We start from the raw sequence: 20775 nt of genomic DNA, 5'->3' as shown, positions 1-20775 counted from the left end.
ATAAGTTCAGCTCCACAGACATTTCATAGGTGTTTACTCATGAATGAGTAAAAGTTGCCAAAAATAGATAATTTGCTGTTCTTGGTAGCTTTATCATTTACTCATAATAAAACTCAGCTGTTTCATACTTAACAGAGCCAGCACTGTGCTACCGCTGCAGCATCACCTACAAGGCTCTGCAACCCAGCGAAGACCTCACAGGTAGACAGAATCTTGAGAGCAGTGACACTGCTCATTCTAAGGTTTCAGACTCAGAATTTTGGTCTTATCAGTATATCCAGAGATCCTCAGAATCTGGGGTACCTGCTAAGAGTAAGCGGTCCTACAAAAAGTTGCTCTCCTATAAACTTAAATATCTTACAATGAAAAGTATACCTCTTCAGCTGCCTGAGCACTCAAGATCACTCTCCCTTTTAGAAATTTACCTACTATCTAGGTCAGTGATCACAGAGTCATAGGGTTTGAATGGGTTTAAAAAATGTTTTAGAGACTTCCCTGGTGGCCCAGTGGAATAAGATTCTGTGCTTCCAATGTAGGGGGCACAGGTTTGATCCCTGGTTGGGAAACTAAGAATCCCATGTACTGCATATGGTGTGGCTGAAAAAATTTTAAATAGAAATTAATAACTAAAATACTGTATGCCAGTTTTGGAAAAAAAATAATTAATTTTCTCTATCCCATGGGAGATTTCATCTTATAATAATTAGTGATAGTTAACTCTTATTTCAGAGAAGGCAATGGCAACCCACTCCAGTACTCTTGCCTGGAAAATCCCATGGGACAGAGGAGCCTGGTAGGCTGCAGTCCATGCAGTTGCTACGAGTCAGACACAACTGAGCGACTTCACTTTCACTTTTCACTTTCATGAATTGGAGAAGGAAATGGCAACCCACTCCAGTATTCTTGCCTGGAAAATCCCAGGGACAGCGGAGCTTGGTGGGCTGCCATCTATGGGGTCACACAGTCAAGACACAACTGAAGCAACTTAGCAGCAGCAGCAGCAGCAACATCTATTTAATTATGGTTAGTAACTGACATAATGAATTTCCAGTACTGTGCTAAGTGTTTTACATGTTCATTGTATTTAACCCTCAAAACCATCCTATAACATAGATGCTAGTGTTATCCCCATTTTAGAGAAGATTCTAGTTGAGGCTTTCAGAGATCAAGCAGTGTTGCCAATCTTACACAAATGGAAACATTGGAGCTGAGATTTAGTCCAGGCCATCAGAATCCCACGCCCCAGTCAGTTTTACTGTGTCCTTTTAGTGACTGAGATTACTAATATCATTCAGATGTAGGGTATGTCCCTTTGCAGTTTCTGGATTTGAAAAAAAAAAAAGGATGTTCTTTTTCAGTTCTCTTTTTCTCTAAACTCCACATTGTTAACATTTTTCTCTAGTTCTATACTAGACTGATGATACATGCTGGTTAACTTTAATTGGACTTGAGTATTATTTGTATCTGTTTAGCAGCAAATTTTCAAGTCATTTATTTTATGTTGACTTTGACTAATTTCTTTTTTCAAAAGTGACTTTTTTTTGGACTTATCCCATGAGTTGTAGGCAATTCCTTTCTTTTGCTCCTCCAGTCATATACTTTGCTCTTCAGAAATGTTTATTATTAGATTTCCTCTGGAGTAAATTATTAATGTGAGAATTATATGTATGGGTATTGTTATTTATGGAGATACTTCTATACTGCAGTTCAGACTGTGTCTTTTAGATATGTCAGTGTTCCAGTACAAAATTTTAGTGTGTACGTTACGTTTATTGAGGAGACAAACTTTTCTCCTGTGAGGAGACACAGGCAGATACATGTGGGCCCTCCAGAGTCTTCTTTGTCAGTGCCTTTTCTTTTGGCAAGTTAGATTTACCAAAGTCATGTCACCGAGTCTCTTAATTTTACCCTCTCCGCAGCTCATTGGAACAGGACGGAGTGACACCTGCATGTGAGAGATTAAAAAACACTCTCCTGGATGTTGATTTTGGTTTTTAAAAAGATTAATAGTTGAATGTGTTAAAAAGAATTGATATTTTTAAATGAAGTTATGGCTATCTCTTTACTTATTTTATTGTGTTTCTTTTAGGAGGTGATACAAGCCTGTGCAGCGAAGGTAAGTGGTTTTTTATGCCAGGAAGGCAACTTCAGTTTCCATTGTGATGACCCACAGAATTGAAACGTACCATTCATAGTTTTAATAGAACTTTTGGAAAAACTTCTTCTGATACCTGTTTGTTACAATTGGTGTTGAATTTATCAAGGAATCATAATAGTAGAACCTGAGAATTTAGCAAGTAGCTTACTGTTTTTGAAGATTTAAGAATATTAAGGAATTGGGATGTATCAATACTTTGGGTAAAGGGTGAGTAAGATCATTTCCTTCTCTGAGAGAAATACAATGTGATACTTTATAGGTAAGAGACACCAGCACAGTTCCAGTGTGTGAATGGGGCGTAAAGTGTATAAGCCTTGAAATGAATGGAAGCTGTGCACAAACAGTAATAATATATTGTGCTCTGGATTATTTGTGCCTTGTTTCATACTTCCTTTCCCATTTAACTATGTAACAGTCCTGAGAGACAGGTTAGAGATGATTGTTATTCCACTTATAGAAAGGAGGAAAATGAAGTCGAGAGAGGTTTAAGTGATTTGCCCAAGACCCCAAAGTTAGTCTGAAAATGGAGATCGATATGAAGAGGCTCTTGGTTGGTAAACAATTGCAACTAAACTATATCTGAGTTGCTTTCAACCTAGCAGCTTTCTTTAGTTTTCTTCCTTTTACCAGCAAGGTTATTTTATGTACAAACTTCAACTCAGTTGTCAAGAAAATAAGTTTTATTTAAAAGAGCTGGAATGACACCACTTGTCCATTCTTCCCTCTTATTTTCTCCTGTCCATTTCCAAAATTCAGGTGAATCATGAGATATCCGTTTATTTGTCATATATGGTTATATATTGTCACAAAGTAAAAGGGTGAGGTCTCCGGAAGGGAAAGAATTAAAGTGGTATTAGTACAGTCAAAGCCTGCTTTATGTAATGTCAGTGCAATAGAAATACTGTCTTTACTCAGCGGATACCTCCTACCATGTGGCAGGTGCTTAGAATACAGAAGTTAGTAGGCTATTGTCTTGTTCCACATGAGGCATCTTGTGGAGGAAATGTGTCAGAAAACACTAGGCTTATCCCATCACTGAGCTGTCCAGTATCAGTCAGGACCCATCACTTTTTTACCTAATTATCACAAGTCAACAGGAAATAGAATAGAGACAAGGGGAAGGAAGATGAGGGGAAAAAAAGAGAACAAGCTTTATTCTGACTTGAGCTGCAGATGTTCAGGAAACTTGTTCCTGATAGCAATGATTGGTGTAATGATTGTAGCTCCAAGATTACTAAATGTTCTTAAGTATGTATAGTGTATAAAACTGGAGTCAAAAAATAGTTTATCCTCTTGATTAGCAGTTCAGAGCTATTTCTCTTTATTTTTACAAATATGTTATGTACCCCTCTTTTGTAATGCTGTCTGAATGCCCAAAGAGTAAAGTGTTCTGCACATATTTGGCAAGGCTTTATGGAGAACATCCTCTGCTAATCTGGAAACTTCCTGAGGGTAGAGGTTCATGTCATTCATCTTCGTGTTCCTAGTACTTAACAAAAAGTAGAATAAATTATGATTGCAAATATGACATTTTTGGAAATCAGTCAAGGTATGGAAAGATTGGGCTTCCCAGGTGATGCTAGTAGCAAAGAACCTGACTGCCACTGCAGAAGACATAAGAGATGCAGGTTTGATCCCTGGGTCAGGAAGATCCCCTGGAGGAGGGCAGAGCTACCCACTCCAGTATTCCTGCCTGGAGAATCCCATGGACAGAGGAGCCTGATGGGCTACAAAGAGTCGGACATAACTGAAGAGACTTAGAAGCAGTAGCAGGAGCATGGAAAGATTAACCTACTAGTGTCTTTAGTTATTTTCTTTTTTTAATGACAGTTTTATTGATGGCTTTCCTGGTGGCTCAGACGGTAAAGCATCTGCCTACAATGTGGGAGACCCGGGTTTGACCCCTGGGTTGGGAAGATACTCTGGAGAAGGAAATGGCAATCCACTCCAGTACTATTGCCTGGAAAATCCCATGGACAGAGGAGCCTGGTAGGCTACAGTCTATGGGGTCACAAAGACTCGGACACAACTGAGCAACTTCACTTTTTTTGAGATATAATACACATACCACGATAGTCATGCTTTCAAAGTGTACAGTTTATGGGTTTTATCATATACATAGAATTGGCAACCATCACTATTGTTTCTCCAAAAAGAGAGATTTTTCCCTCCAAAAAGAAACCCCATTTTCTCTTAGCAGTCATTCTCCATTTCTGGGTAAGGACATGCACACAGGCACACACACGTGCACACACACCCCACCCCCCAAACAAAGCACTCAAACTCCTGGTAACCAGCAGGAGTGGTTTATACTTTCTGTCTCTATATATTTGCCAACTGGTTATTTAATATAAATAGATTCGTAACATATATGGTCATTTATTACTGGCTTTCCATAGCTTAGAATAGTGTTTTCTTGAGTCCACTTGATAAGGAACTGATCCTGTCCTGCGAAAGTTCTCATCTAGATATTAAACTGGCATGCTGCAGGAGCAGAAAGAAGATCACTAATCTTAAGTGGGATAGTGAGCAAGTGAGGAAGAGCAGTGTTTCATGACAAGTTGGGGAGAAGCTCAGGAGATCAAGCCAGACTTTTAAACGGTCTTGTAAGCATGGTAATGTAGAGGAGGAAAAGCTTTACCTTCTGCCCTTATAGGTTCTGTGACTGGTCTAAGGATTAAATTGGCATAGACAGATTAACAGGAGAAAAAAACGCAATTTTAATTTCATACGTATGTGAGCCCCACAAAGATGTGGGATGCCAAAGACTGCCAGTTAGCTGGGACTTATATACTATCCTAAGCCTAGAAAAGGGATGGAGGACTCTGACACTTTTGGGGCAGAAGGCAACTCAAGAGAAGGTAAGAGAAGGAGCTGATTGGTAGATATAAGTCTCTCAGGTGAAAAAGTTGTTCCTAATGATAAATGGCTTTTTTCCTGGTACAGAACTCCGTTCTAATGTCTGTCTCTCTTACAAAAGATAGCTTCTACTCTGTGTTCAGAATGCCTGTGTTTATAGTTTCTCAAAGTAATCCTTATGCAAAAGAGGCACATTTTTGGGTGGCATATTCTACTATCCTTCAGTAAGGAGTTTAGGATATTAGAGAAACAAGTGACTGAGATGTTAAGCTGGAAAGAACATGAGAATGGATTTTATTTTATTTATTTATTTATTTATTTATTTATTTTTGAGAATGGATTTTAAAAGGCGAGTAACAGTCTTCAGTTCAAGGAAGAGGAGATTGTGGCCTATACTAGGATGGTGTTACAAGGTTAACTGAGGCATATTAAACATTTTAGGAGAGTTTTCTTTGAGCAAAAATCAAATTCGAATTGGTTAGGGCCAAGCCTAGGGTCATTTAGAAGCTTTTCACCAGCAGGAGATGGGGAAAGACTCCTAGAGAGAAAAGGCAGGAGCAGAACAAGGAAGTTACTGATTGGCTATAGTTTAAAGCCCAGTTGGCTATTGGGATTAGTTGTCTTTAGGTTTCAGTGTTGAAACCTCGAAGTATTTACAGGCTTAGATTTTGTTTTGCTTATGTGATCATAGGCCACCTGGCATTAAAGCCACTTCAGTCTAATCCTTGAATTGGTTTAAGAGTTGTAATAATGGGAGTGCAAGCAGTGGACAGATTTAGGATGTATTTTAGAAGTAGATTCAGCACAACATGGTGATGGATTAGATGTGGTGTAAGTGAGAGAAGGAGAAATTAGACATCACTTCTGTGTTGCTGCTTATAGCCACTGTGTAGATGCTGGTAGAGCTTTTTAATGAGATGAGGACTGCTGGAATGGAGTTTTCTATATGAATGTAGCTGAGAAGTAAGCAATTGGATATTTGAGTCTTGAGCCCTGGAGAGAGCTCAGGGTAAAAGCTGTATTTGTTCTAAACTGTCAGATTTGGTACGATCACCTGGAGAGAGAGTATAGCTAAGTACCTGAGACCCTGAAGAGAGTATGTCAGGAAATCTCACAGGAAGTATTTTAAGGAAGAGGAGTGATAAGCAGTCACATTCTATTGAGTGAATGAGTAAAACGAGGACAGAAAATTGGCAGGATGATGTCCTTTGGTTTCCTAGATGAGTGCTGTTTCAGTGAGTGGTTGAGAGAAAAGTGGGTTGAAGACAGAATGAGAGTCGATAAAGCAGAGACTGTGTAGACCATTATTTTAAGAAATTTTAACTGAGGAGCAGAGAAGCAGCAACTGGAGAACATTAGATGGACAATATTAAAGTATGTTTATTTGCTGCTGGGAATAATTCAGTGGTGACGGAGAAATTGATAACGTCTCATGGAGGTGGTTATTGCTGGACTCAAGTCCTTGAAGAAATGAGAGGGAATCAAATTCTGAATGCCAGTGGAGAAACTGGCCTTTAAGAGGAGTGTTCATCCTCTCTGATAGGCACATAGGTAGAAACTATGGGTAGATGCTCAGATAAAGATTTGATGATGGAAAGATAAAAAGAGTTCTCATCTCATTACTTCCGAGACAGTAATTGGTATTAGAAGTCTTCCATTGCTCTCACATAAACTTATAATTTCCAAATTTCCTTGCTCTTTCCTTTGTTTAGAGACGGATTGAATCATATCAGAAATGGTATTGCCTGGAGGAATCTCTTTCCATTAAGCTTTGTATGATTCCTCAAAAATGGGATTAATCTGTTTTTCTCATGTTCCCAGACACATTGATTCATACTTGGCATGTTATTTAATTGAGTTTATTCTGCCTTAAATTATAATTAATTTTGCCTATATTCTCCAGAATTAAAGTATGAATTTCCTCAGGGAGGAACAATTCTATTTTTTCTTTCCTCTCATCTTCCTCTCCTCTCTTCCTTCTTTCTGTTTTTTTAGATTTTACATGGTATTGTTTCCAGCTCTAATCTTTACATGTCTGAATTTCCCTACTTCTCTATAAGCTTCTTGAAGCCAGAGGACTTTTATCTTTTTTTTTCAATTATTAATGTCATGTGTATTCAGTTCAGTTCAGTCACTCAGTCATGTCCAGCTCTTCACAACCCCATGGGCTGCAGCACGCCGGGCCTCCCTGTCCATCACCAACTCCCGGAGCTTGCTCAGATTCATGTCTATTGAGTCAGTGATGCCATGCAACCATCTTATCCTCTGTTATCCCCTTCTCCTCCCGCCTTCAATCTTTCCCAGCATCAGCATCTTTTCAAATGAGTCAGTTCTTTGCATCAGGTGGCCAAAGTATTGGAGTTTCAGCTTCAACATCAGCCCTTCCAATGAACACCCAGGACTGATCTCTTTTAGGATGGACTGGTTGGATCTCCTTGCAGTCCAACGGACTCTGAAGAGGCTTCTCCAACACCACAGTTCAAAAGCATCAATTCTTCTGCACTCAGCTTTCTTTATTGTCCAACTCTCACATCCATACATGACTACTAGAAAAACCATAGCCTTAATTAGATGGACTTTTGTTGGCAAAGTAATGTCTCTGCTTTTTAATATGCTGTCTAGGTTGGTCATAACTTTCCTTCCAAGGAGTAAGCGTCTTTTATTTTTATGGCTGCAGTCACCATCTGCAGTGATTTTGGTGCCCCCCAAAATAAAGTCTGCCACTGTTTCCACTGTTTCTCCAGCTATTTGCCATGAACTGATGGGACCAGATGCCATGATCTTAGTTTTCTGAATGTTGAGCTTTAAGCCAACTTTTTCACTCTCCTCTTTCACTTTCATCAAGAGGCTTTTTAGCTCCTCTTCACTTTCTGCCATAAGGGTGGTGTCATCTACATATCTGAGATTATTGTTATTTCTCCTGGCAATCTTGATTCCAGCTTGTGCTTCATCCAGCCCAGCATTTTTCATGATGTAGTACCATGCATACAAGTTAAATAATCAGGGTGACAATATACAGCCTTGACGTACTCCTTTTCCTATTTAGAACCAGTCTGTTGTTCCATGCTGGGTCATATGGTGGTTTTATTCCTAGTTTTTTAAAGAATCTCCATACTGTCTTCCATAGTGGCTGTATCAACTTACATTCCCACCAACAGTGCAAGAGCATTCCCTTTTCTCCACACCCTCTCCAGCATTTATTGTTTGTAGACTTTTTGATGATAACCATTCTGACCTGTGTGAGGTGATATCTCATTGTGGTTTTGATTTGCATTTCTCTAATAATGAGCGATGTTGAGGATCTTTTCGTGTGTTTGTTAGCCATCTGTATGTTTTCTTTGAAGAAATGTCTGTTTAGGTCTTTTTCCCACTTTCTGTTTGGGTTGTTTGTTTTTCTAGCATTGAGTTGTATGAGCTGCTTGTATATTTTGGAAATGAATCCTTTGTCAGTTGTTTCATTTGCTGTTATTTTCTCCCATTCTGAGGGTTATCTTTTCACTTTGCTTATAGTTTCCTTTGCTGTGCAAAAGCTTTTAAGTTTAATCATGTCCCACTTGTTTACTTTTGTTTTTATTTCCATTACCTCTAGGAGGTGGGTCATAGTGGATCTTGCTTTGGTTTATGTCATCGAGTGTCCTGCCTATGTTTTTCCTCTAAGAGTTTTATAGTTTCTGGTCTTACATTTAGGTCTTTAATCTGTTTTGAGTTTATTTTTGTGTATGTGTTAGGAAGTGTTCTAACACTCTTTTACATATATCTGTCCAGTTTTCCCAGCACCATTTATTGAAGAGACTGTCTTTACTCCATTTAATATTCTTCCCTTCTTTGTCAAAAATAAGGTACCCATAGTGCATGGGTTTATTTCTTCCTCTCCAGTATTCCTGCCTGGAGAATTCCATAGTAGGAGGTTATAGTCCATGGGGTTGCAAAGAGTCAGACACAGCTGAGTGACTAACACTTTAGCTTTCAATTTCAGCTACGGAATCAGAGTCAAAGATAAAATAGAAGAACAAAAGATGCTCCTAGTGCTCTTATCACTTAAGAAATGACAACAGTTTTAGGAGTTCTGTGCCAAGAACTAGGGCCAGAGACCTATATGTATATATTTTTCTATTATTTCATACCCCTGTTTCTAGATTTAAATATGGGTATTGAGTTTCTTACTTTTAAGCCCATTATTCTGTAATTCTTATCATCAAAAAGTCAGTTACATTTGAGAAGTCTTGAATATAAATACCACCTTAAATTTGGGTAAGGTTTTAAAACATGCACTGCTTTCATATGTATTAATGAGTTTGACTTTTTATAAGGTTATACCAGCCATTTACTTAACAAATGTATATAAACAAAACCTGTCTCTTACCCTCAAAAAGATTATAGTCTCATGGATGATAGCTTACTAAGTAAGCGTCCTAAAGTACTGCCAGTGCCGTGATACTATAAGGTGTGGGAATAGTGGGGAGACAAAGAAGGAGGTCCATCTGGTCAACAAAGGTCAGTCTAGTCAAAGCTGTGGTTTTTCCAGTTCTGATGTATGGATACTGCAAGGAGATCAAAGCAGTCAATCCTAAAGGAAATGTGTCCTGAATATTCATTGGAAGGACTGATGCTGAAGCTGAAGCTCCAATACTTTGGCCACCTGATGGGAAGAACTGACTGATTGGAAAAGCCTCTGATGCTGGGAGAGATTGAATGTGGGAGGAGAAGGGAATGACAGAGGATGAGATGGTTGGATGGCATCACCGACTCGATGGACATGAGTTTGAACAAGCTCCAGGAGTTGGTGATGGACAGGGAAGCCTGGTATGCTGCAGTCCATGGGGTCGCAAAGAAGTTGGACAGGACTGAGCAACTGAGCTGGCTGAAAGTAGGAGGAGATAAGTTCTAATGGGAAAGTCTGAAAGACTTTTTGTGCCTGATGTAACACTTGAGCTTAGGCTTGGAGAAGAAGCCAGTATCAAAAAGGAAGATGGAGCCAGGAAGGAAGCACATTCCAGGAAACAGGAAACGCATGAACTGAGTCACAGAGACATGAAGCAGTGTGGAATGTCTGGGGATCAATATGCAATTTGTTGCAGCTGGAACATAGGAGATAGAGCTGTAAGGTTGGAAAGCCAGTAGTTGTTATAATATAGAAAGCTTTGTTTGCCATACTAAAAAGTATAGATTTTATCTGGTGGAATAGTTGATGATGGGTTTTAAACAAAAGTGTTTCTCAATCAAATTAGCATTTTAGAAAAATCACCCTGGTAGCAGTATAGAAGAAGAATCAAGAGATGGGAAAACAAATCAAGAGACTATTGCAGTGGTAGCACTGATGATGGAGATGAAGTGGAATCAGATGCCAGAGCACCTGACTGCCTAAATGAGCAACTCTGTGTGGAGTGGGAGGAAGCTGTCCAGGGTGATGCCCATCTGTCTGGCTGGAACAGCAGAGTGGGTGATGAGAGCTTTCCCCGAGGAAGTGAAAAGCATGGGAAAGGTTAGTTTGGTTCTGAACTTACTGACCAGAAGAGTTTTACATGAAAAAATTGTCAGCATGAAAGGCAGATGAAGAGATGAAACCATACATCTTTGCCTGGGATGACCGTGTGGTGTGAGGGAAGTAGAGAACCCAGTGGGTCTAGCAAGCAACACGGGAGAAGCAGTTGCAGGATCACCAACAGAAAATGGTTTCCCAGAAACAGGAGAGTGATTGACAGTGTCAGATGTCTCAGAGGCCTGAGTGAATCTGCCAAATTTGATCATTTGAAGCCCATGATGACTTTAGTTTCAGATTTAGTGTTCTGATAGATACAAGCTTTGTTGTAGCTGCATGAAAGTGAATGGCTGAGCTATATGGATAGCAGTTATTGGCTGTTTTTCCAGAACTTTAACTTTCAGTGAAGGTTAAGGAAATTTATGAAATCATAGTAAGAATTACTTGTTTTCTATTTTGTAGTAAAGTGAAAAGATTAATGCTTATAGCCTGTAGACAAACAGCCGGTAGAGAATTTGGAAGAGCCTTAAGGATAGCCACATGAAGAAGGAAATGAAACCCACTCTAGTATTCTTGCCTGGAAAATTCCATGGACAGAGGAGCCTGGCAGGCTACAGTCCGTAGGGTTGCACAGAATCAGACATGTCTAAGCATGCATGCAAAGATATCTTCAAGGGAACAGCTGGAGGATTAATTTTAAATGGAAGAGTACCTCTTTGTCTGGGCTTCCCTGATAGCCCAGTTGGTAAAGAATCCGCCTGCAATGCAGGAGACCCCGGTTTGATTCCTGAGTCAAGAAGATGCCCTGGAGAAGGAAAAGACTAGCCACTCCAGTATTCTGGCCTGGAGAATTCCATGGACTGTATAGTCCATGGGGTCACAGAGTTGGACATGACTGAGCGAATTTCTCTTTCACCTGTTTATCTGTCACTGGAAGAAAAGAGAGGAGGACAGGTTTAAGAGGTGTGTTCTTGGAAGTGAGGATTTCAGGGGATTCAGAACCAAATTTTCTCTCTGGAGTAAGGAGATATACTAAGAGAGAAAAGAGGTGAAGGTTTGTATTGTAGTATGCATCAGGTAATTGGCTTTCTCTGAGGCATATTACTACTGGGTAAGTGATTTGAACCAGTACTAGATCTGGTTTTACACAGGGGAATATATTAGTAATCTTTGAACCATCAGCCCTTATACTCAAAAAATCTTGATTAAATATTACAAAATAAAATGTTGTGATGACTGATCCCCATTTGAATTCTGGTTTAGTTAATACTGTAGGAGTGAACTAATTTGAGGAGAGATTTTCTAGCTCATTACCCCACTGTAAAAATTTATCTTTAACAGTAACAATGTTTCTTCCCTATCCCTCACTCCATTGTCCCAGTTTATAAGGGCAGTACCTAGGACCTAGAGAGATCAGGTTGTGTTTCTCTTTATGACATCACGGCCTACTCATTTCTTAGGTTTTACTAACCTAGATATCACAGAAATGTAAGCTGCTTTTAGAACTTATGAGGTGTTCGGATAACTGACTTCAGATAACTTGAATCTCGCTTTGGCTCAAGTTTTCTATTTAACTTGTTTTGTAATACTGGGATTTTAATTTTTACAGCAGACATATAATTTGCAACAAAAAATTTCCTAGGAGCTGGTTTTAGAAATGTTTTCAAGTTAAAATGTTATCTGCATTGTTGTTCAAATTTAGTTTAAAAAAAATAGCTGTCCAGAAGAAGGGGGGCACATTTGTTAACATAAGTATTATAAACAGTTCTAATATATTTTCTGTTACCATTAAAAGAAAGTTTGAAGTGTCTTCACAAGTTGAAACTTTGAAAACAATTCTTCAGGTGAATAAAGCATATAAAGTTAGCTAAAAGTATTAGACTTGTAAGTATATATGGAAATGAGTGTTACATATCTCCCAATGGTTTTACAATTTAATCACTAAAAGGTAAACTATTGCTACCCTGTTTAGCTTTGTGCATTCAATTTGAGGTTAGAGCAATGACTTTTTTAACATGAAAATTAACTCCTCCTAGAGAATTAGTGTTTGCATATTTTACCAAAACTGATTATACCCTGAAAGAACAGGCAAAACAGATTTTGTGATTAACTAGGCAGTTCTAGGTGTTTTTTTTTTTCTTTTCTTCCATTTTGAATTTTATTAAATTTTTATGCTTTTCATTTTCCACAGTATGGAGGTATTAAACTGACTTTGGCAGACTGTGGTTTTTGCATGAAGCAAGCAGAAAAGTGTTTTGTAAAAAGAGGATAGATTGTTGTAGGGTAGACTATCTTAGCCAACCTTTCTGTTGTTGTAAAATTATTAAGCAATTCTTTTCCACAGCATATGTTTCAAAAATAGATATTGCTTCACTCTGTATAATGGTTGTTATTATTTTTCTTCCTTTAAATGAATTAGTGAATATGTATAAGCTCACTTAGAAAATACTTTGAGTTCTAATTTCAGATCACTATCAGTTCAGTTCAGTTCAGTAGCTCAATTGTGTCCGACTCTTTGCAACCCCATGAATCGAAGCACGCCAGGCCTCCCTGTCCATCACCAACTCCCGGAGTTCACCCAAACTCATGTGCATCGAGTTGGTTATGCCATCCAGCCATCTCATCCTCTGTTGTCCCCTTCTCCTCCTGCCCCCAATCCCTCCCAGCATCAGAGTCTTTTCTAGTGAGTCAACTCTTCACATGAGGTGGCCAAAGTATTGGAGGATAGTGATTAACAATTATCCCACACCTTAGAAATGGAGTTATCCTCCCTGTTATGTTGCCACTCATCACTTCATGAACATTTGAATAGTCTCTAAAGATATGTCAAGAGAGGGCAGAAGTGTAGAAATGCTTAGAAAAACCATGTAATTGTAGATCATGATTGGATTTTTTAAAACAGCATTTTACTTAGAAAAAGTGGCAAGTCTCACTTTGAGTGGAGTCATTCAAGTATCTTATTTGAGCTTTCTTGGTATTCACTTTTTGCTTTAGCACAAGTAATTTTCTGAAGAGGAAGACTGAAAAGCAAATTTGTGTGTATGTGTGTGTGTGCACATGTGCGTGTCCAGCATACACCTGCTTTTTTGCACCAGATTTCAAAATGCTTTGTTTGACAGGTAGGATTAAAATTTTCAAGAACACAGAAGTAAAACTGAAAAATGATTCTAAAAAGGAGAAGTGAATTAAATAGTTAAGTGATAAATATGTCATTTTGTATATAGTACTTCCATATAAAAGCATAGCATTCTGAAAAATTTACTGCATCATCTTACTGCATTACATATTTTAAAATTACCCTTGCTTATAGTGATGTTAATAATAATAGCTAATATTTATATAACACTTGATTTGTATAGCACTTTAGGATCCTCTTTGCGGACATACTCTGTTTAATCTATTTCATTAGTGTTATTTAGTGCTTTAGGGTTAGCCTGTGTTTTAATACCAATTCATTATTGTCAGTCTTCAAGCACATTTCCTTTGAAGTTTATTTACTGTTTTTATTATCAATGTAAATAGTCAACTTTAATTTTGGTCAGTGTTTAATAATGGCTTCTTATAGAATTTTTCTAGCTGGATAGTTTTTCTTAGCATTGATGTAATATTTGACCCCATCTAATAACTAATTTGGAAAATATTTTTCTTTTTCATAAGATGATACCACAATAGTTTAGGAACCTTAGAGCTATACTCGCACATGATCTTAGTTGACTTTTTCACAAAATTATCTTTCTTTCAAAAGAAAAACTTAATCTTATATACCATTTACTGTCACTATTTGAAAGAAGAGAAGCATTTACAAATATTATGTAAATAATGAGTCAGAAAAAGGGCATGTAACCACAACCAGTACTGTTGTTCTATGTATAGAACATCAAAAGGGAATTTTTAAATACTAATACAGTGGAAGTCCTCTGTATAGTTTTGAGTATTTCAAAAAAGAGAGAGAAAGGAGCTACTTTCCTATACTAATATTTACATACCATAAACTGTCATTTTTAACAGTTTGTTAATTAACAGATTACTTTTTTTTACAGAAAATTAGAAATTTAAACATTTCCTTTTTTCAAAATTCAATCACGTTTTATCATGCTTTTTGAAAGTGGTAAAAATGATAAGATATAATGATTGATTTATTAACAATGAAAAAGAGACTAGATTGCTGCTGAAATTATCTGAATTGCAAGATGAACTTACTAATTTACTAAACATTTAAGCCTTTTTCTGTGAAGTGTATTTTTCATACACTTACAGTGTTACAGTGTAGTTATAATGTAGTTACAATGTTGCACTTGTTATGCATTTCATTTCATTTCATTTCATTTCTGAGTACAGACCATAGTACTTGGGCAATTGTAGTAGAATGGGCAATTGTAGTAGAATTTTTGTGCTGTTGAACATTGTATTTACTTATAGAAAATTTGCCTGTTCATTATTTGAGTTGTTTTTTGAAAACTGTCTTAAGAATAAGATTTTTTGATACAGTAGAAACTATTTCACTTGGCTAGTTAAGTTGCAGCTGTGTTATCTGTGTCACTGTGATACCTATAAACATGAACATTACAGGTGCTTTCTGTACAGTATCTGAAAAGGAAGTACTTGTTCTTTCAAAAATGCTAAGGAAATGTGCATGTGAAACATTTAAAAACTCTTTCTTAATTGAAAGCAGTCCAGGAGTCACTTATTTTTTGCATTTTTTTATTTTTGGCATAACTTTTAAGACCACTCTAAGTTACTAATAAAGTCAGTTCCATGATAAGCAAACTTATTTTCAAAGTAAGGCTGATTGTAAAAACTATAGAGTTTTGTAAACTCTTAAAAACTAAGCATATAAATCATTGTCACTCCTTTTGACATGTTCCCTGGTTTGCATTGTAAGCAAATATTTCTCATCCACTATTTGCATCAGTAACCCAGGAAATTACGCTTTCATTTCTGATTTGCCTTTCCTATTACAGGTCAACAAAAATCTCTCATTCACTTCGACATCAGCCTCCTCACAGCAGTCTAAGTCAAAACAATCAAACGTGCTGGACGCTCATCAGATTCTGCGTCAGTTCGGTTTCACTCAAACCGGTGAGCCCCTTTCTTACTTTGACTATTCTGTAAATGTTCAGATTCTATTTTTTAATGGATGTCATGTATTTCACTTCAGAAGTACGGCTCATAGCATTATAACGGTCAATTTTCACACTTGGTGAATTATATTCCAGCATTTTTTTCTTTAAAAATCACTAAATTATTTCAAAAGCAAATTTGAATTTGGTGACTTTAATGGTAGATACTCTCATCTTCTATTCTTTTGAGCAGATAATTGAAAAGTCACAGAACATGAGTTTTATATCTGATTCAGTTTCCTGTGGGTTAAGGAACCATAGTTTATGGATAATCAGATTTTGTAATTCATTTCAAAGAAAGCCCAGGTAAAATGCATTTTGGTAGAAACACGATGCATCCTGCCAAAATATCACGTTTCTTCAAAATTGGAAAATTAACAAAAGATGCAAAGAAGCTAGTTATTAAAATGTATATCAAGCACAGAGTTGAAACGAACTGAACAATTGCAAATTATAGGCGAATATTTTAAATTAATTTGAATAAGGTTTTCAAAGAATCTCAAAGAAGAAGCATCTAAGTGAGAAGTGTATATTTTTGGTATTGAAAGATGTCTGCTTCTGTTAGCTTTTGGTATTTTATAATTTTTTTTCTACTGTGGAAATCTTTCAGAAAGATGAGAGAACTGAGAATAACAAAACAGTTGTCTTTGACAAAGAAGAAACTTGAGCTTGACGAGATCAGCTTAAGTTATTTAGAACTTTAGGAACAATATTACTTTTCTACTTTGAAGGTTTTTGGAGTTTGCCTATGAAGTTAGTGTAATATTGCTGAGTTACATATTCGGTTCAGTTCAATTCAGTTGCTCAGTCGTGTCTGACTCTCTGCGACCCTGTGAGCATGGCAGACCTCCCTGTCCATCACCAACTCACGGAGATACCAAAATTCATGTCCACTGAGCCAGTGATACCATCCAACCATCTCATCCTCTGTCGTCCCCTTCTCCTCCTGCCCTCAATTGTTCCCAGCATCAGGGTCTTTTCAAATGAGTCAGCTGTTCACAACAGGTGGCCAAAGTATTGAGTTTCAGCTTCAACATTAGCCCTTCCAATGAACACCCAGGACTGATCTCCTTTAAGATGGACTGGTTGCATCTCCTTGCAGTCCAAGGGACTTTCAAAAGTCTTCTACAGCATCACAGTTCAAAAGCATCAATTCTTCGGCGCTCAGCTTTCTTCACAGTCCAACTCTCGCATCCATGCACCACTACTGGAAAAACCATGGCGGACCTTAATTGGCAAAGTAATGTCTCTGCTTTTTAATATACTGTCTAGGTTGGTCATAACTTTCCTGCCAAGGAGTAAGCATCTTAATTTCATGGCTGCAATCACCATCTGAAGTGATTTTGGAGCCAAAAAAATTAAAGTCTGACACTGTTTCCACTGTTTCCCCGTCTATTTCCCATGAACTGATGGGACCAGGTGCCATGATCTTCGTTTTCTGAATGTTGAGCTTTAAGCCAGCTTTTTTACTCTCCACTATCACTTTTATCAAGAGGCTTTTAGTTCCTCTTCACTTTCTGCCATAAGGGTGGTGTCATCTGCATATCTGAGGTTATTGATATTTCTCCCAGTAATCTTGATTCCAGCTTGTGTTTCTTCCAGTCCAGCGTTTCTCACAATGTACTCTGCATATAAGTTAAATAAGCACAGTGACAATATACAGCCTTGACATAACTCTCATTTTCCTATTTGGAACCAGTCTGTTGTTCCATGTCCAGTTCTAACTGTTGCTTCCTGACCTGCATACAGATTTCTCAAGAGGCAGGTCAGGTGGTCTAGTATTCCCATCTCTCTCAGAATTTTCCACAGTTTATTGTGATCCACACAGTCAAAGGCTTTGGCATAGTCAATAAAGCAGAAATAGATGTTTTTCTGGAACTCTCTGGCTTTTTCCATGATCCAGCAGATGTTGGCAATTTGATCTCTGGTTCCTCTGCCTTTTCTAAAACCAGCTTGAACATCAGGAAGTTCACAGTTCACATATTGCTAAAGCCTGGCTTGGAGAATTTTGAGCATTACTTTACTAGCATGTGAGATGAGTGCAATTGTGAGGTAGTCTGAGCATTCTTTGGCATTGCTTTTCTTTGGGATTGGAATGAAAACTGACCTTTTCCAGTCCTGTGGCCACTGCTGAGTTTTCCAAATTTGCTGGCATATTGAGTGCAGCACTTTCACAGTATCATCTTTCAGGATTTGAAATAGCTCAACTGCGATTCCATCACCTCCACTAGGCTTGTTCATAGTGATGCTTTCTAAGGCCCACTTGACTTCACCTTCCAGGATGTCTGGCTCTAGATTAGTGATCACACCATCGTGATTATCCGGGTCATGAAGATCTTTTTTGTACAGTTCTTCTGTGTATTCTTGCCACCTCTTCTTAATATCTTCTGCTTCTGTTAGGTCCATACCATTTCTGTCCTTTATCGAGCCCATCTTTGCATGAAATGTTCCCTTGGTATCTCTAATTTTCTTGAAGAGATCTCTAGTCTTTGCCATTCTGTTGTTTTCCTCTATTTCTTTGCATTGATTGCTGAAGAAGGCTTTCTTATCTCTTCTTGGTATTCTTTGGAACTCTGCATTCAGATGCTTATATCTTTCCTTTTCTCCTTTGCTTTTCACCCCTCTTCTTTTCACAGCTATTTGTAAGGCCTTCCCAGACAGCCATTTTGCTTTTTTGCATTTCTTTTCCATGGGGATGGTCTTGATTCCTGTCTCCTGTACAAGGTCACGAACCTTACCAGGCACTCTATCTATCAGATCTAGTCCCTTAAATCTATTTCTCACTTCCACTGTATAATCATAAGCAATTTGATTTAGGTCATACCTGAATGGTCTAGCGGTTTTCCCTACTTTCTTCTATTAAGTCTGAATTTGGTGATAAGGAGTTCATGATCTGAGCCACAGTCAGCTCCTGGTCTTGTTTTTGTTGACTGTATAGAGCTTCTCCTTTGTCATTTTTTTTTTTCTCTTTTGAATTTTTTTTTTAAATTTTTTAAATTTTAAAATCTTTAATTCTTACATGCGTTCCCAAACATGAACCCCCTCCCACCTCCCTCCCCATAGGAGGGAACCTGGCTCCACCACTTGATGCCTATCTTTCTGCTGAGATCTCAGATTCTTCCAGGAACAAATCTTGCCTTCCACATTTCAGGATTAAGAGTGTAAAACATAAGTCTGATCAAGTTAGCAGATTGATTAAAGTTCATTCAGTTCAGTTCAGTTCAGTTGCTCAGTTGTGCCCAACTCTGCGACCCCATGAATCACAGCACACCAGGCCTCCCTGTCCATCACCATCTCCCAGAGTTCAGTCAGACTCACATTCATCGAGTCCATGATGCCATCCAGCCATCTCATCCTCAGTCATCCCCTTCTCCTCCTGCCCCCAATCCCTCCCAGCATCAGAGTCTTTTCCAGTGAGTCAACTCTTTGCATGAGGTGGCCAAAGTACTGGAGTTTCAGCTTTAGCATCATTCCTTCCAAAGAAATCCCAGGGCTGATCTCCTTCAGAATGAACTGGTTGGATCTCCTTGCAGTCCAAGGGACTCTCAAGAGTCTTCTCCAACACCACAGTTCAAAAGCATCAACTCTTCAGCACTCAGCCTTCTTCACAGTCCAACTCTCACATCCATACATGACCACAGAAAAAACCATAGCCTTGACTAGACGGACCTTAGTCAGCAAAGTAATGTCTCTGCTTTTGAATATGCTATCTAGGTTGGTCATAACTTTTCTTCCAAGTTCATTCAAGTAGTCTCTTAAGTTTATCAGCCAATGAGGTGTAGATAATAGATATAAAATTCTTTCTTTTTCTGTAATAGGAAAGAGCAGAGAGGATAGATAGGAAGGCTTTGAAATGGAAGAGTGATTACCACTCTGACAGATAAAGAATAAAAGGAAAACCAGGTATGATAAAGGCAAGCCTTGCAAACTTCAGTTTTACCTTGGATTCCCTTCCTTTACCTTTAGCTTTCATGGTCATATACGGCTTGAGTGGGACTTTTAAATAATGCATGTCCCTCGATGTGAGCACTGTCCCAGGAGCATGACCATTAAGCCATGTAATACCTGGTAGGACTGCTTTGCTCGATTTTTAGTTATTCTCATTTTAAGGCATATCTTTCCTGTAAAATTTGTTGAGAGACTTCTGTGGAAGTCCAGTGGCTAAGACTTCAGGCTTCCAATGCTGGGGACATAGGTTCAATCTCTGGTCAGGGAACTAAGATGACACCTGCTGCACAGCCAAAAAAGAAAAAAGAAATTTTTTGAGATATCATTGTATAGAAAACTTATAAAAGCAGAGTATGTAGTCCATTGCAAGGTGGCCAAATCCATCTTATTCATTAAGAAGCCAGTCTTTGTGAAAAAAAAAAAAAAAAAAATCCTGCACTAGGAAACAGGTGAACTAGTTTCTATGCTTGGCTCCACTTCTGAATGACTAGAATTTTTAGCAGTTTCTTTAAGCTTCAGTTTTTTTCCTCCCTGCAGGTAAATGAGGACTCTGGATTTGGTGAGTTTCTGTCTTAAAAATTCTGTGAGTCTATTCAATATTCAAAACAGTTTTAAAAGGGGACAATAGTTAAGTGTTCTTGACCGTACAAATAATCTATTAGAATCTGAAATGAAGGACTATGAAAATAATATAGATAAGATATTTTAAAATAAAAATCTTACTGAAAAGCTGTCTAAATATCAAGTCTTATGTGCAGCTCTTTCAGTTTGTACAGTATAAAAAAATACAATTTAAAGACATATGGATGGCTAACAAACCCATGAAAAGATGCTCAACATCACTCATTATTAGAGAAATGCAAATCAAAACCACAATGAGGTACCACTTCACACCAGTCAGAATGGCTGCGATCCAAAAATCTGCAAGCAATAAATGCTGGAGAGGGTGTGGAGAAAAGGGATCCCTCCTACACTGTTGGTGGGAATGCAAACTAGTACAGCCACTATGGAGAACAGTGTGGAGATTCCTTAAAAAATTGCAAATAGAACTACCTTATGACCCAGCAATCCCACTGCTGGGCATACACACCGAGGAAACCAGAATGGAAAGAGACACATGTACCCCAATGTTCATCGCAGCACTGTTTATAATAGCCAGGACATGGAAACAACCTAGATGTCCATCAGCAGATGAATGGATAAGAAAGCTG

At 38.1% G+C, this 20775-nt stretch overlaps 1 protein-coding gene across 23 annotated transcripts in view; it reads left to right on the top strand.

The window, feature by feature from the left end:
* AHI1 (Abelson helper integration site 1) overlaps positions 1-20775 on the top strand; it is a 216515-nt gene that overhangs the window by 87675 nt on the left and 108065 nt on the right. For 13 of the 23 annotated variants that reach the window (XR_006060634.1, XR_003590152.2, XR_009601649.1 and 10 more), the window contains 3 exons: positions 136-201; positions 2090-2116; positions 15458-15575. Coding sequence is in view for 19 of the 23 variants with exons in the window: in XM_060419697.1 (XP_060275680.1) it covers positions 136-201; positions 2090-2116; positions 15458-15575 (211 nt within the window). In the remaining 4 variants the exon portion in view is untranslated. The remainder of the gene's footprint in view (positions 1-135; positions 202-2089; positions 2117-15457; positions 15576-20775) is intronic. The other 10 variants (XM_060419704.1, XM_060419699.1, XM_042253505.1 and 7 more) reach the window with 1 other exon arrangement.

The sequence above is a fragment of the Ovis aries genome, chromosome 8 (assembly GCF_016772045.2).
Source record: "Ovis aries strain OAR_USU_Benz2616 breed Rambouillet chromosome 8, ARS-UI_Ramb_v3.0, whole genome shotgun sequence".
NCBI classification, from domain to species: Eukaryota; Metazoa; Chordata; class Mammalia; order Artiodactyla; family Bovidae; genus Ovis; species Ovis aries.
The sequence above is the reverse complement of the archived record's forward strand: the minus strand, read 5'-3'. Positions and strand labels throughout refer to the sequence as shown.